The sequence below is a fragment of the Cynara cardunculus genome (assembly GCF_001531365.2).
Source record: "Cynara cardunculus var. scolymus isolate 2C chromosome LG 3, CcrdV1, whole genome shotgun sequence".
NCBI classification, from domain to species: domain Eukaryota; kingdom Viridiplantae; phylum Streptophyta; class Magnoliopsida; order Asterales; family Asteraceae; genus Cynara; species Cynara cardunculus.
This window is the reverse complement of record NC_037530.1, coordinates 37534158-37546287: the sequence shown is the minus strand read 5'-3', so window position 1 is coordinate 37546287 and position 12130 is coordinate 37534158. Positions and strand designations below refer to the sequence as shown.

Below are 12130 nucleotides of genomic sequence, written 5' to 3'. Positions count from 1 at the left end.
CACTTTTCACTGTTCATATATTGACTTTGTATCCGGTATTAGCCTCCGGTAGTAGGTCGTTTTTGCTTTTTATTCCTATAAATAAGGTACTCTTTGTAAGTGTTTCAACACACCAGAACTACGAACACACCTGCATAGAGAGAAAAATATTAGAGAGTTTCAAATATTGTAAGTTTGAAGTTTGTGAAGTTTGTAATCATCTACCTCTGTAATCAACCGACTGTATAAATACAAGGTTAGTTTTTTCATTATGGCAGGCTAAACCTCTTATTAGGAAGTTATTTCATGTTGTAAGATATTTATAAGTATTATCAGTTTAATCTTTATTTATAAAGATAAGATCTTCAAATCTATATCATAAAGATATTTGGTTAAATATTAGTTCATACTCATGCCAGGAGAATAACTGTCAGGCTTCAAGCCAAACCTCTGGGATTTGTCCTAGTTGTAATTTTAAGAAATTGTTTCAATAAAGGTTTAAGAAGATTAAAATTTGCTTTAAAAACAAAAGACGTAAAGATGTTTAAATTCAGAAAAAGTACCCGTCTTAGCAATGAATGCGTTTAAGGGGAAAAATTATGAACTAATCTGAAAAGGTGAGTTTTTAATAAGGATTTTATCTATCTTTCTTAAATCAGTATTACATATTCTTAAAAAGTGATAATATTTTTACCAAATGGGTGTTATGATATACTAAAATAAGATCTTATCTCTAAAAATTTTGATTAACGTGATAATATGTATAAATGTTTTTCAGCCTCTGATAATAACTTTCTAATTCCTTTGTTCTTGTTTATTATCTTAGACTTATTCATCTGATGTTTAATATTGCTTATAAGTGTAGTAATCGTCCTCATCCTGATCCCGAGCACTCTGCTGTATGTGGATGTCCTTGTGGATGTTATTGCTTTGTAGATTCTGAAATATATAAATCCAAAAATCTTAAAAAGAACCTCACGTATCTGTTAGCTTCTGATTTATTAACTCTAGATTTAAAACAATATATTGCTGGAAAGGTGTTTAAAGACATTAATAAGTTTATGGGCAATTTCTATTTTAATCTAGATATTAATAATCAAGTTAAACTTGCTGCTCTTCACTTTGCACAACAAGATAATTGGAATTTTGCTTTTAACGAAGAAAATATCTACTTATGGTTAGTGCAGACAGAAGTGTTTAATGAATGTATGTTATATTCTTAGTTGTTTAACCTCGCTGAGGCCCAGACCTAGTATCTAAAGGACTGTGTTTTCTTTACATACTAACAAACTGCGTTGCAGCCCAACCCCTATTATATATATATATATATATATATATATATATATATATATACATATACTATTATATTACAAATATGCATTAGTATTAAAGTCTATCATAATTATTTAAAAAAACTTATAATAGTTTAATCCAAACGTTCATAAAATTAAAGAAATTGTTCCATTGTAAATTATTAAGTTCTTGAACTTTTTTTATATATTTTTTAAAATAATTAAATGATTGAACTTTTTTAAAAAGTTGGTTACTTGAATTATTTTAACCTTTTTAAAACTGTATAATTTAAAAGTTATTTTTATAAAATGACTTGAAAAATGTATTCACTTTCATAAAAAGTCGTATTTCAAATTTCTTTGGGTTATTTTAATATTTTTAAAATGATGTAATTAAAAGATTGTGAATAAAATAAAAKAATTAATATCGTGCAACTCATAAAGTCATAGTCATTTACAAAATAAATTCATCCTTACATATACTTTTTAATAAACTAGTTGTGTACCCGCACAATGCGGCCGGAGCCATGAATTTTAACGATTTTGAAGTTCCACTGGTTTTATAAGATAAGATTTAACGATGATATAAGTTACACTTGGTTTTTACTTATTAATACAATTTGAATAAATAAGAGTTATGGTTCCAGTTACAGACTATCGATGAAAAAAATTGTATGACAGTTTAAAATCCAACATATTTAAACGACTCCATAAATGTATTCGATTTACACCAAGAGCAAATAACCAAGAAACTTGAGTTTTAATATAAACACTCAAAACCAATAAAGAAAACTACAAATTTGACAGATCATAAGCCATGAAAAAACAAAAAAAGATGGGTTTTAGAATGAAATTTCAATTGTTTACTCTCTTTCTTGTCCAAAAACTCAGATTAAAGTTGAATTAATACATGTATATATATATATTTCAAAAAAACCCAAGAACATATTAATTCGAAACATATTATACGATGCAAATCGGACAGACTAATCCCAAAATATATAGTATATATATAAATAAATAACTTTAAAAGTATAAATCGTAAATATTAAAAATATTTTTTCACATTATATATAATAATATAATTAAGTAAAAAACTATTCAATATTGGACTCATTTCGAATGTATTAAACGGGACGGTTATAATGGTGTACTTGTTAAAATAAAAATGTATTTTTTAAACATATTTTAATTGATATACGATTATGTATGTTAATTTGATAAATGTTTAAAATGAAACATTTAAAAATAAAGAACGTAAAATAAATAAATAAATTAATTATAAGGGTATAAAGTGTAAATTTAAAATTATAATTTTAAAAAAATCGGTTGTGAGATGATGGGTGTATGTGAGGGGGTGAGTGTATGTGAGGAGAGGAGGGAGTGAAAAAATGAGTATAAATGGTATTTTGGTCATTTAGTATTTTAAGACTTTAAAACTTTTATTAATTTGCTTAATAAGATAGTATATATATAGATAAATCATTGAACTTTTAAAAATTAGTTACTTATATTATTTCAACCAAAAAAAATGTTACATATCATGGTTTACTTGTCTAATAGATCAAATAAATGGAAATTAAGTCATGGTTTCCCCAATTTTTAATCCATCAAGATAATTGTTAAATAAATATTTTTATAATGGGAAAAGTCCAATAAAACCCTATGAACTTTAGTGTTTTGATTGATTAAGTCCTTGAACTATTTTTTTGAACAAATAAACCATTGGACTTTTGAAAACTTGTTAAATAAATCCTTAAACTTTCTTAAACCTGTTAAATAGGTCCTCATTCTTTAAAAATATAACTTGTAACCTGGGTAACAGGTAAACCAACAAACCCAAAACCCCTCTCTCTCTATACAACCCTTATTTGACTCTCACTCCCCCCTTACACTTTCTACCATCTCTCTGTCTCTTCCTTAGAAACACAAAGAAACTTCCTCCCAACAACCACAAACAACCCACCTTAAACTCGCCGGAGCCACCATGGACCACCGCCAATTCTTTGAATTCCGGCCACCGTCCATTTACACTTCTTACTACGCCTAAAACAATGCTAGGTGATAAAAATAAAGAAACCCCTCAATTTTTCAATCACACCCCACCTTAACAAAATCATTTCCGAAAAAACCCACAAATCTTTTCTTTAATTCAAGTTAATCTTTTGCTTTCATTGTTGAAATCAAGAAATCTTGAGGTCTCGCCGGAAAAAATGGCGGGTGCGGGTGCGCCAAGTAATTCCAATATTCAACAATCACCACCACCAGCACCACCGCCGCCGGAGTCAACGGACGAGGCGGCGGCGAAGATTGTTCATAAACGATTCGAGGGTCTAATGATGGTCCGTACAAAAGCCATAAAAGGGAAAGGAGCCTGGTATTGGACTCATCTTGAGCCGATTCTGGTTCAGAATCCCGACACCGGTTTACCGAAATCCGTCAAACTTCGGTGTTCGTTGTGTGGTGCGGTGTTCTCCGCCTCTAATCCGTCGCGAACCGCCTCCGAGCATCTGAAAAGAGGAACTTGTCCGAATTTCAGCTCCGACACAAACCCGAAACCGATTTCGACATTTAATTTGTTTGGTTTACCTGTTACCCAGGTTACAAGTTATATTTTTAAAGAATGATGACCTATTTAACAGGTTTAAGAAAGTTAAAGGATTTATTTAACAAGTTTTTAAAAGTCCAATGATTTATTTGTTCCAAAAAATAGTTCAAGGACTTAATCAATCAAACCACTAAATTTCATAGGGTTTTATTGGATTTTTCCCTTTTATAATAAATAAGAATCTGATAATATTATTATTATATTAAATTTAATATATAGTTTGGCAATTTAAAAAACGTTATTTTTTAATAAATAACTATTAAAAAATTACAGGGTCATTAATTAAAAGAAATATTTTTTTTTAAATAATTTATTAGAAAAAATTATTAAAAGTCAAAAGAAAATATATAAAATCCAAATATGTTTACACCAACCCAACAGACGTTCATAAATGCTAATGAAATTAAATACATCCTTAAACCAATTAATTCTCCGGCGACGTAATGGAAAGCCTACATCTCGATCCGCCGGCGACCGACCATCAGAATGAACCAAAAGACCCTTATTGCATCGCCTACATCATCCACTTTCTACTCGGCGCCGGCTATCTCATTCCATGGAACTCCTTCATCACCGCCGTCGATTACTTCCAGTTTCTTTATCCGGCAAAGCACGTCTCCAAGGTATTCTCGGTGGCTTATATGCTGGCCTCCATGACAGTTCTTTCTATTCTCGCGTGGTGCTCTAGCTCCGGCAAGAGAAAGCTGCCGGAATTTAGAGTGAGGATGAACTTGGGTTATGCTTTGTTTGTTTTAGCTCTCGTCGTAACACAAGTCATTGATTGGGTTGATCACCGGAACGAGATAAGAGGAGGTTCGAATGCCGGTTTTGCGGTTCTGGTTTCGATGCTGGTTCTAACCGGTTGTGCCGAAGGGTTAACCGGTGGAAGCTTGGTCGGCGCCACCGGAAAACTTCCCGGACGGTACATGCAGGCTGTTGTTGCCGGAAATGCTTCTGCCGGTACGTATAAGTATTAAACTAGATTACACGTATGCACAGTAAAATATCGAGTAGTTTAGAGTAATATCTGAATAATTAAGAGGTGAATTTTGTTTGGTGAATTTTTTTTACTTCTTAATGGTTTTAAAACCGTCTGAATGATTTTGTATCATGAGCCTCCATTGATCAATAAGCGTCTTGATTTCATTGTAAACAATTACCAAATAATTATATTTTATTTTGCATTATGTCATGAAAGCCTTTTAATCATTTTGACCACTTAATTATTCGGCACCAAACCATTCAGCAATCGCCAAACAACCCATCACTCATCTTTTCCATCAAATTTAATACGCAGGTGTTTTGGTATGCATCTTGAGGATCATAACAAAAGCATCACTTCCACATTCAAGAGGAGGTCTACGAACCAGCACCCACATCTATTTCTTCACCAGCATACTCATCGAACTCCTTTGCATCCTCTGCTGCAACCTCCTCCACAAACTACCAGCCATCCGCCGTTACACCGCCCGTCCATCCCACTCCCACCTCGACAACCAACCGAAACACAACTCCGACGACCACCACCGACCAAAAACGCTTTCAGTCTTGAAGAAACTCCAATGGCTACTTATGTCCGTGGTCACAATCTACGTCGTGACACTATCGATCTTCCCAGGATACTTGAGCGAGAACGTGAAATCGACGCAATTTGGCGACTGGTATCCTTTGTTCTTGATAACCATTTACAATGCCGGAGATTTTTCAGGCAAGTGTGTGACTGCGGTTTATGTGGTTAAGAGGAAACGATGGGTGATATGGGGGTGTATGATGAGGGTGTTGTTCTATCTGCTCTTTTTCGGTTGCGTTTTTGGACCGAAATGGTTTCGAAACGAGGTTGTGGTGGTAGTTTTAACGTTGTTGTTGGGTGTTAGCAACGGGTATCTGACGAGCGTGCTTATGATCGTTGGACCTAAATCCGTGGAAGTTGAGGAATCGCATGTCGCTGGCATCGCCATGAGTTTGTTTTTGGGAATCGGGTTAGTGATTGGGTCGGGTTTAGGTTGGTTATGGGACCTTTGAATATGGTGTGTGAAAACACATTAATGGCAAACTTTTTAACATGTACCAAGATTATTATACACAATCAATACTAAGGTACGGTGTTATTACGATTTGATTCGTAAAATGTTTTTGGATGAAAAGAAATCCGTTAAAAGAATTTAATTTTAAAGAAATTTGAATGAAATGTTGTCAGTTTTAATAATCTGTTTGGTTGGCACACATTGGAATAAAATCTGTTAAGGAATTGGAATATTTTCTGGTTCACAGAACGTAGCTTTAGAATTGGAATTAAATATTTGTAAATGATCAAAATGCCTTTTTTTAGAAAATTTATTTTTTTAAAACTAAAAATACTTTAATAAAATAATTACTTAATATGTAAAACAATATAAATACACAACCCAAATATAACCATAAGCCAAACGATGTTACTAAATCAACGTTGGTCGGTGCTGGTTCAGATTGGTGTTGGTCTGCAGTGGTTTAGATAGCGGTAGTCGTCAGTGGTTCAGATGGAGATGGTCTGCGGTGGTTTAGATAACGGTGGTTCAGATCGACAGTGAAGATGGTGGTTCAGATCGATGGTTGTTCAAATTGTTGGTGGTCGACGGTATCCGACGGTGATTCAGATCAATGGTAGTCGCCGGTGGTTGGTAGTGGTTCATATCAATTGTGGTCCATGGTGCTTCAGGTGTCGGTGATCGGATGGGTTCAAATTGGGGGTTGTTCAGATCGGTAATGGTCGACGGTGGTTCAGATCGATGGTGGCGAGCTGTGATTCAGATCTATAGTAGTTGGCGATTGATCAGATCGATGGTGGTCAGTGGTGGTTCAGATGGCGGTGATCGGTGGTGGTTCAGATTGACAGTGGATTAGATTGGTGGTAGTTCAGATTGGTGATGGCCGACGATGGTTCAGATCGACGGTGGCTGACGGTGGTTCAGATAGGTGGTAATCGACGATGGTTCAGATGGGCGCTGGTCGACGGTGGTTCAGATGGCAGTGGTTAGCAGTGATTCAGATTGACAGTGGTCAAAGGTGGTGGACCATGGTCATATTGGGTTTTATGAGATTATGATATATTGGGTTAAGGACATATTTGATATTATGAAAATAGAGAATTTCATTCCATCAAAATACCGTATAGTTGCTAAGAAATGTTAAATTTCTTTTTTTGTGAAAATTGTAGAATTTTGAAGATATATTTCATAAAAAAGAATGAACCAAACGAGAGAATGTAATTTGGTCAATGAAATTCAACATTCCAGTTACATCAGATTTCTTCAAAATCTGCGAACCAAACGCCCAAAAATTATTTCATGATCGTGTATATAAGATTATCCACAATGCGTTTTTTCAATGAGAAGAGGTTTTGATGAGAGATCATAATTTTATAAGGTTTTTCGTATTTGATTAGCTGTTACTTTATAGAATTTTATAAAAACTTCGTTTTATTTATTAATATAACTAACTTATAATAATCAAATATAATTAATAAATAAACTTAAAATTAAAGTGATAATATTTTTTTATTTATTTAAACAAATATAAAAAAAATGAATTTTTATAGATTTTTTCAAAACCTTAATCTTGTATTCACTTCTATTATAATTTCTTCTTTTACATAATTTTACACAATTTTTAAGGATTTTTTTATAACCAAACTTTATACAATTTTATAATAAGAAATTTCTATAATAAATATATTAAAAAAATACTTTCTATGTAAAATCAATAGATAATCAAAACAATCATATTTTTATGAATATAAATAAACATGTAATTGCAGAAATTTTATTACACTGACTTTTATAAAAGTATGAATCATAAATTTTTCAAAACAGAGAAAATGAAGATTTTAGATAATTTTTTGCTCCAACAGATTTTTTAAAATATTCTCCAAAATGGAGAAAGCACGAGTATGAAATTCTCCAAATATGAAAAACTCTCCAAAAACGATTATTATCATGTACGCTCACTAATAAGAAACATCGATATATAATATTTTTAAAATAATATTAATTTTATGAGAAAAAAATTATTTGTATATAATATTTTAATAACATAATCTATGTTGTAATATCCAAAAATGGAGAATCAAAACTCAAAATCTGTATAGAATATTTTGAAGAATCTATTAAAGATGCTCTTTAATGGGATAAAGTTAAACTGGTGAGACCCTAAAAAGTTATGAAAAAGATTGATAGAGATTTTTGTGTTAGTAGATATATATCGAGATTCTATAGGTGTAGAGTTGACGATGATATAGAATGAAAAAGCTCTCGAAAACCTTAGACCAAAAACTAAACATTGTGGATGCTCTAACGTGAAATAACCAACTGATTCAATCAATCGTTGAATATGAAAAGCTCGGATACAAATTCTGAGTTTGTGTACTTTAAAGAGGGATCTCAAGATTATCTTGAACAAACTAAGAACCAAACAAACTCAGTAAGTCCCACACAAAACAGGGTCCAGAAGGAGTAAGATGTACATTGATCATAGCTCTATCACAAGAAGTAGAGAGGTGGTTTTTCCAACGAAACTTCAAAATACCATCTACCAAGTTCTACAAGAGCAAGATTAGCCATATGCAACAAGATGGTAACATCCCAGACTAACAGTGCCAGATAGTGTCCGTTCCATCCAGACCTAGGCTCACGGTTTTAAAATGCATTTGATAAAGAAGGTATCAAGTCCCTTATAAGGCAACCTATGTTCCCTCCCCAACCAATGTGGGATCTTACGAAGATCATCAAATCCCTGCAAACTAAATGAAAGAGATCTGCAGAACTTGTGCATTGCAAGGAATATAGAGATGTTTTGATAGTTATATATATGGTTGTGGCTTACTTCTAGAGTAGCTGCTGTTTTTTTACCCAGTGATGATCCACCTAGTTTTACCATAATATATACAAGCTAAATGTTCACAGATTCATTTCCAGAATCTAGGTCCCTTATCGGATCTGCCCTTTTTCCGTCCGTCCCATACAGATGACCAGAAGAAAAGAGACATCCAGAAAAGAACAGCAAAAAAAATCTGAACACTTTCTTGAAATCTAGAGAGAGATGCCACTGAACCTGTTCCATGGACACAATAACATTCATTACTATGTAACAATGATTCCCAGATGAAACTTTAAGGCTGCAACACTGGCCTAATAGATAAGCTACCTTCCATGGAGTTCTTCCAAAATGCCACTAAAATTAACAAATATAAAGAAAGAAAAACATATGACTCATGACCAAGATAGCAGGTTATATACCAATTAAAGACCCTTTGCTTTTTATATTTATCCTGCATCAAGGTTTATCGTTAAACATATAGCGTTGGAATATGGCTAGTTCCTCATGAATCAAGCTAGCTGCTTGAATAAGCCCATTCGAGAATCCCAAACAATCAGGATTGACATTAAGGGAATCGCCTTAACAAGACTTGCGGATAGTAGTTAGACCTTCCCAAGAGCATGTACCAAGCCGTAGGTAGGTTGAGGGGAAGGTTAGAGTGACAACAGCTAGTTCTCCCTTAGTCGGTTTAATGGCTTCTTACTTTCTCGTATGCCTTTACTGTCCGTACATGCTTTAGTTATCTTGATCGTTTCCTTTTCTCAAACTATCCTTACCTAATTTTATTCCATTTATGTTTTATCTCTCACTCTATTCAAGCTTTCGTCTAACTTTTAGTCTTTTAGAACCAAATGTTGTTTCCAAAATCATGTTCTGAAAAACTGTTTTCAAGTCTAATGTCTACATACATCTTAGGCTCCACAGACCCTAATACCTGTGAGACGGTGGGACTCACTGGTATCTCTCATCCTCTCTTTGGAATCTAAATCAAGCTTTCTTTCATATGTCACTAATATTAAACTTGAAGTTCTTTCGGTTGAGCATCTTACATTCTATCTCATAACCGTCCAGCAATCTTATTATAATCACTAACGCAGAATACTAAATTATGATAACTACCAATAAATTTATCGCCATTGCATGGAATTGGTTAATGTTCATACTTCCATTGTTATTAGGCACTCTTAAAAAGAAGCTACGCTGTAGAATTTTGATGTCAAACATAGACTTTCAAATCGTCTGAAATCCATATCAAAATTGAAGGTGAAAATCATCCTTTTGACAATCATAGTCATAGTATAGCTCCAAAGTATAATCTAGTAAAACAATTTCTATTCATATGCACAAGTTTCCCACAAATAAAGGATAAGTATGAACCCTAAGAAAAGTAATTAGACGTATTATTATGAATACAGAATTCAAGTAAAGGAGGAAGAACAATTATACCTGAATCAGAATCCTCTTCTTCTCCAGGCGGTGGTCCAGATTCAGGAGGAGAAGGTGGATGAGGACTCGTAGCACCGCATCGGCCAAGCCAAAAATAGGAATTCCGCGGCGGAAGTAGAGATGAACGGCGTGAGGCGGAGATGACGCTACTCTTAGAACAATTGCCGGAAGACATGAATTGGATGGAAGGAAGTTGAGGATTGGTAGCGGCGAGCATCGATGAGTTACAGCGGTGGTAGCAGAGGTTTACGGCGGCCGAAGAACGAAGACTGGACGCCATTCAATATCTCAAACTGATATTTTCCGTGGCAATCAAGAGACCGTCACCGTCTTAACGATTATCCCGCTTTCCGACACGATTTATTGGGCTTAACACTGTGATGTTGGGTTTATACTCATTTTGGGCTGGTGTTACATTTGGGCTTAATAGAAGCCCATAGCCCACATAGAATATCCAATTTAAATGATCTTTTATCCTTTACAGCAACTTTTTAAGGTATGTTTGTTAGCAACTTAATGAGTTTAATCAGAGGTGTTAATCAAAATGGAAAAATCATACAAACCGTCCACACCACATTGTACATTGCGTTTTGATCCAAAACCGCACCGAATACACCCCTAAGTTTAATAGGACTCACACTTAATTCGGTCATCTATACATGACTGTTTGGTTGTGTCTTAATGATATAGAAAAGTGACTTATTCAATAAACTTCTAAAGGAAATTTATGGCTAAATTCAACCTGACCCAACTCGACTTAGAACCGATTGGAACTGGTTATGCATTTTACGAATTTGGAGCTCCATCTGAGACTTTTTATACATAGGGCTGATTTTGGGAAAAAAGATTTAAGTTTTTGAAAAATATATAAAAAGATTTTCAAGTTTTTTTTAATGTTTTTCAGGTTATTTTTGAAAATTTTGAAGTTTTTTTAGTGTTTCAATAATTTATCTACTTAGATGTGTTATTTAAGTGTATCTCAATACTAAATTTCAAAAATAGTAATTATAAAAACATATATCGCATTTTTGTGTAAAAATATCTGAAGTGCATTTAAATAGAGATTTTAAAGCGTATTTCAATAAGATATTGTTAAAAATATCATCTAGCTGTCCCAGATAACTGAGCTGATATCATTAGTGTCTTCCAGCAAGCCACCAAAGATAAGACCATTTAATCTATCATTCACAAATTAGTGTTTGCTGGTACCATATACCACCTCTGGCAGGAAAGAAATAACCGTATCTTCAAGAATAAGAGAAGATCGCATGATATGATGACCAAGACCACTACTGATGATGTCCGGTCCAGGCTCCTTAGCCTGACCATAAAGCCCTCCTCGAATGTTGTCCGGACTCGGCTTGCCTGGAACCTTCCCTAGTGATTGGTCTCTCTCTCCTCTTCCCCCTGCTTTCTTCCTTTCTTTCCCCTCGGGGAGCCTTGGTTCTTTTCTAGTGGATGTGGTTCACCCCCACGCGATTGCGTAACTTGATTGCTTTTAACGTTTTTGGTTTTTCTCTCTGGAGAGGCCTTCCCCCTCTATATAAAAAAAACATATGACAAGAATTTTTATATGTTCAAAATTGATTTAAAAAAAAATGGGATCGATTTGGAATCAGTGGTTGTATACAAAGATCAGGTTGCGTGTTTTTAGTCGGAACCAGTTACGCATTTCACGATTATCGCTTTATTTTACGTCTTTCTTGATTTATTTTATGTTTTGAAAGGGTAAAAGACTAAAGAGTCTTCATTAATTATCATTTTTTTTGTAATATAAGGACAAAAACTGTAAATTCAAAAGTATAAGGATAAAAGTTGTAACTTTTAACAAATCGCAGGCCCTAAAATGATAGTTTACTGCTTAAATTTGTGACGACACGTGTTACACCCAAAGTGAAACGTGCCCAAAAAGTAGCTCTTACGCACCTGCTGGTTCGTCGGGTCAAATGATAAG

The 12130-nt window shown here is 33.9% G+C and overlaps 2 protein-coding genes across 2 annotated transcripts; one reads left to right on the top strand and one right to left on the bottom strand.

Moving 5' to 3' along the window:
• The first annotated feature begins 4322 nt into the window (after window positions 1–4322).
• Window positions 4323–5901, top strand: LOC112509219 (equilibrative nucleotide transporter 8-like). The gene is made up of 2 exons (XM_025114075.1): window positions 4323–4839; window positions 5177–5901. The coding sequence occupies exons 1-2, from the start codon at window positions 4323–4325 to the stop codon at window positions 5899–5901; spliced, it is 1242 nt and encodes a 413-aa protein (XP_024969843.1).
• A 2523-nt stretch (window positions 5902–8424) lies between these two features.
• LOC112509444 lies at window positions 8425–10509 on the bottom strand. Its single transcript, XM_025114407.1, has 2 exons — window positions 10177–10509; window positions 8425–8964 (listed from the first exon to the last, which is right to left on the bottom strand). The coding sequence occupies exons 1-2, from the start codon at window positions 10454–10456 to the stop codon at window positions 8819–8821; spliced, it is 426 nt and encodes a 141-aa protein (XP_024970175.1). The 5' UTR covers window positions 10457–10509; the 3' UTR covers window positions 8425–8818.
• Between the last annotated feature and the right edge of the window lie 1621 nt (window positions 10510–12130).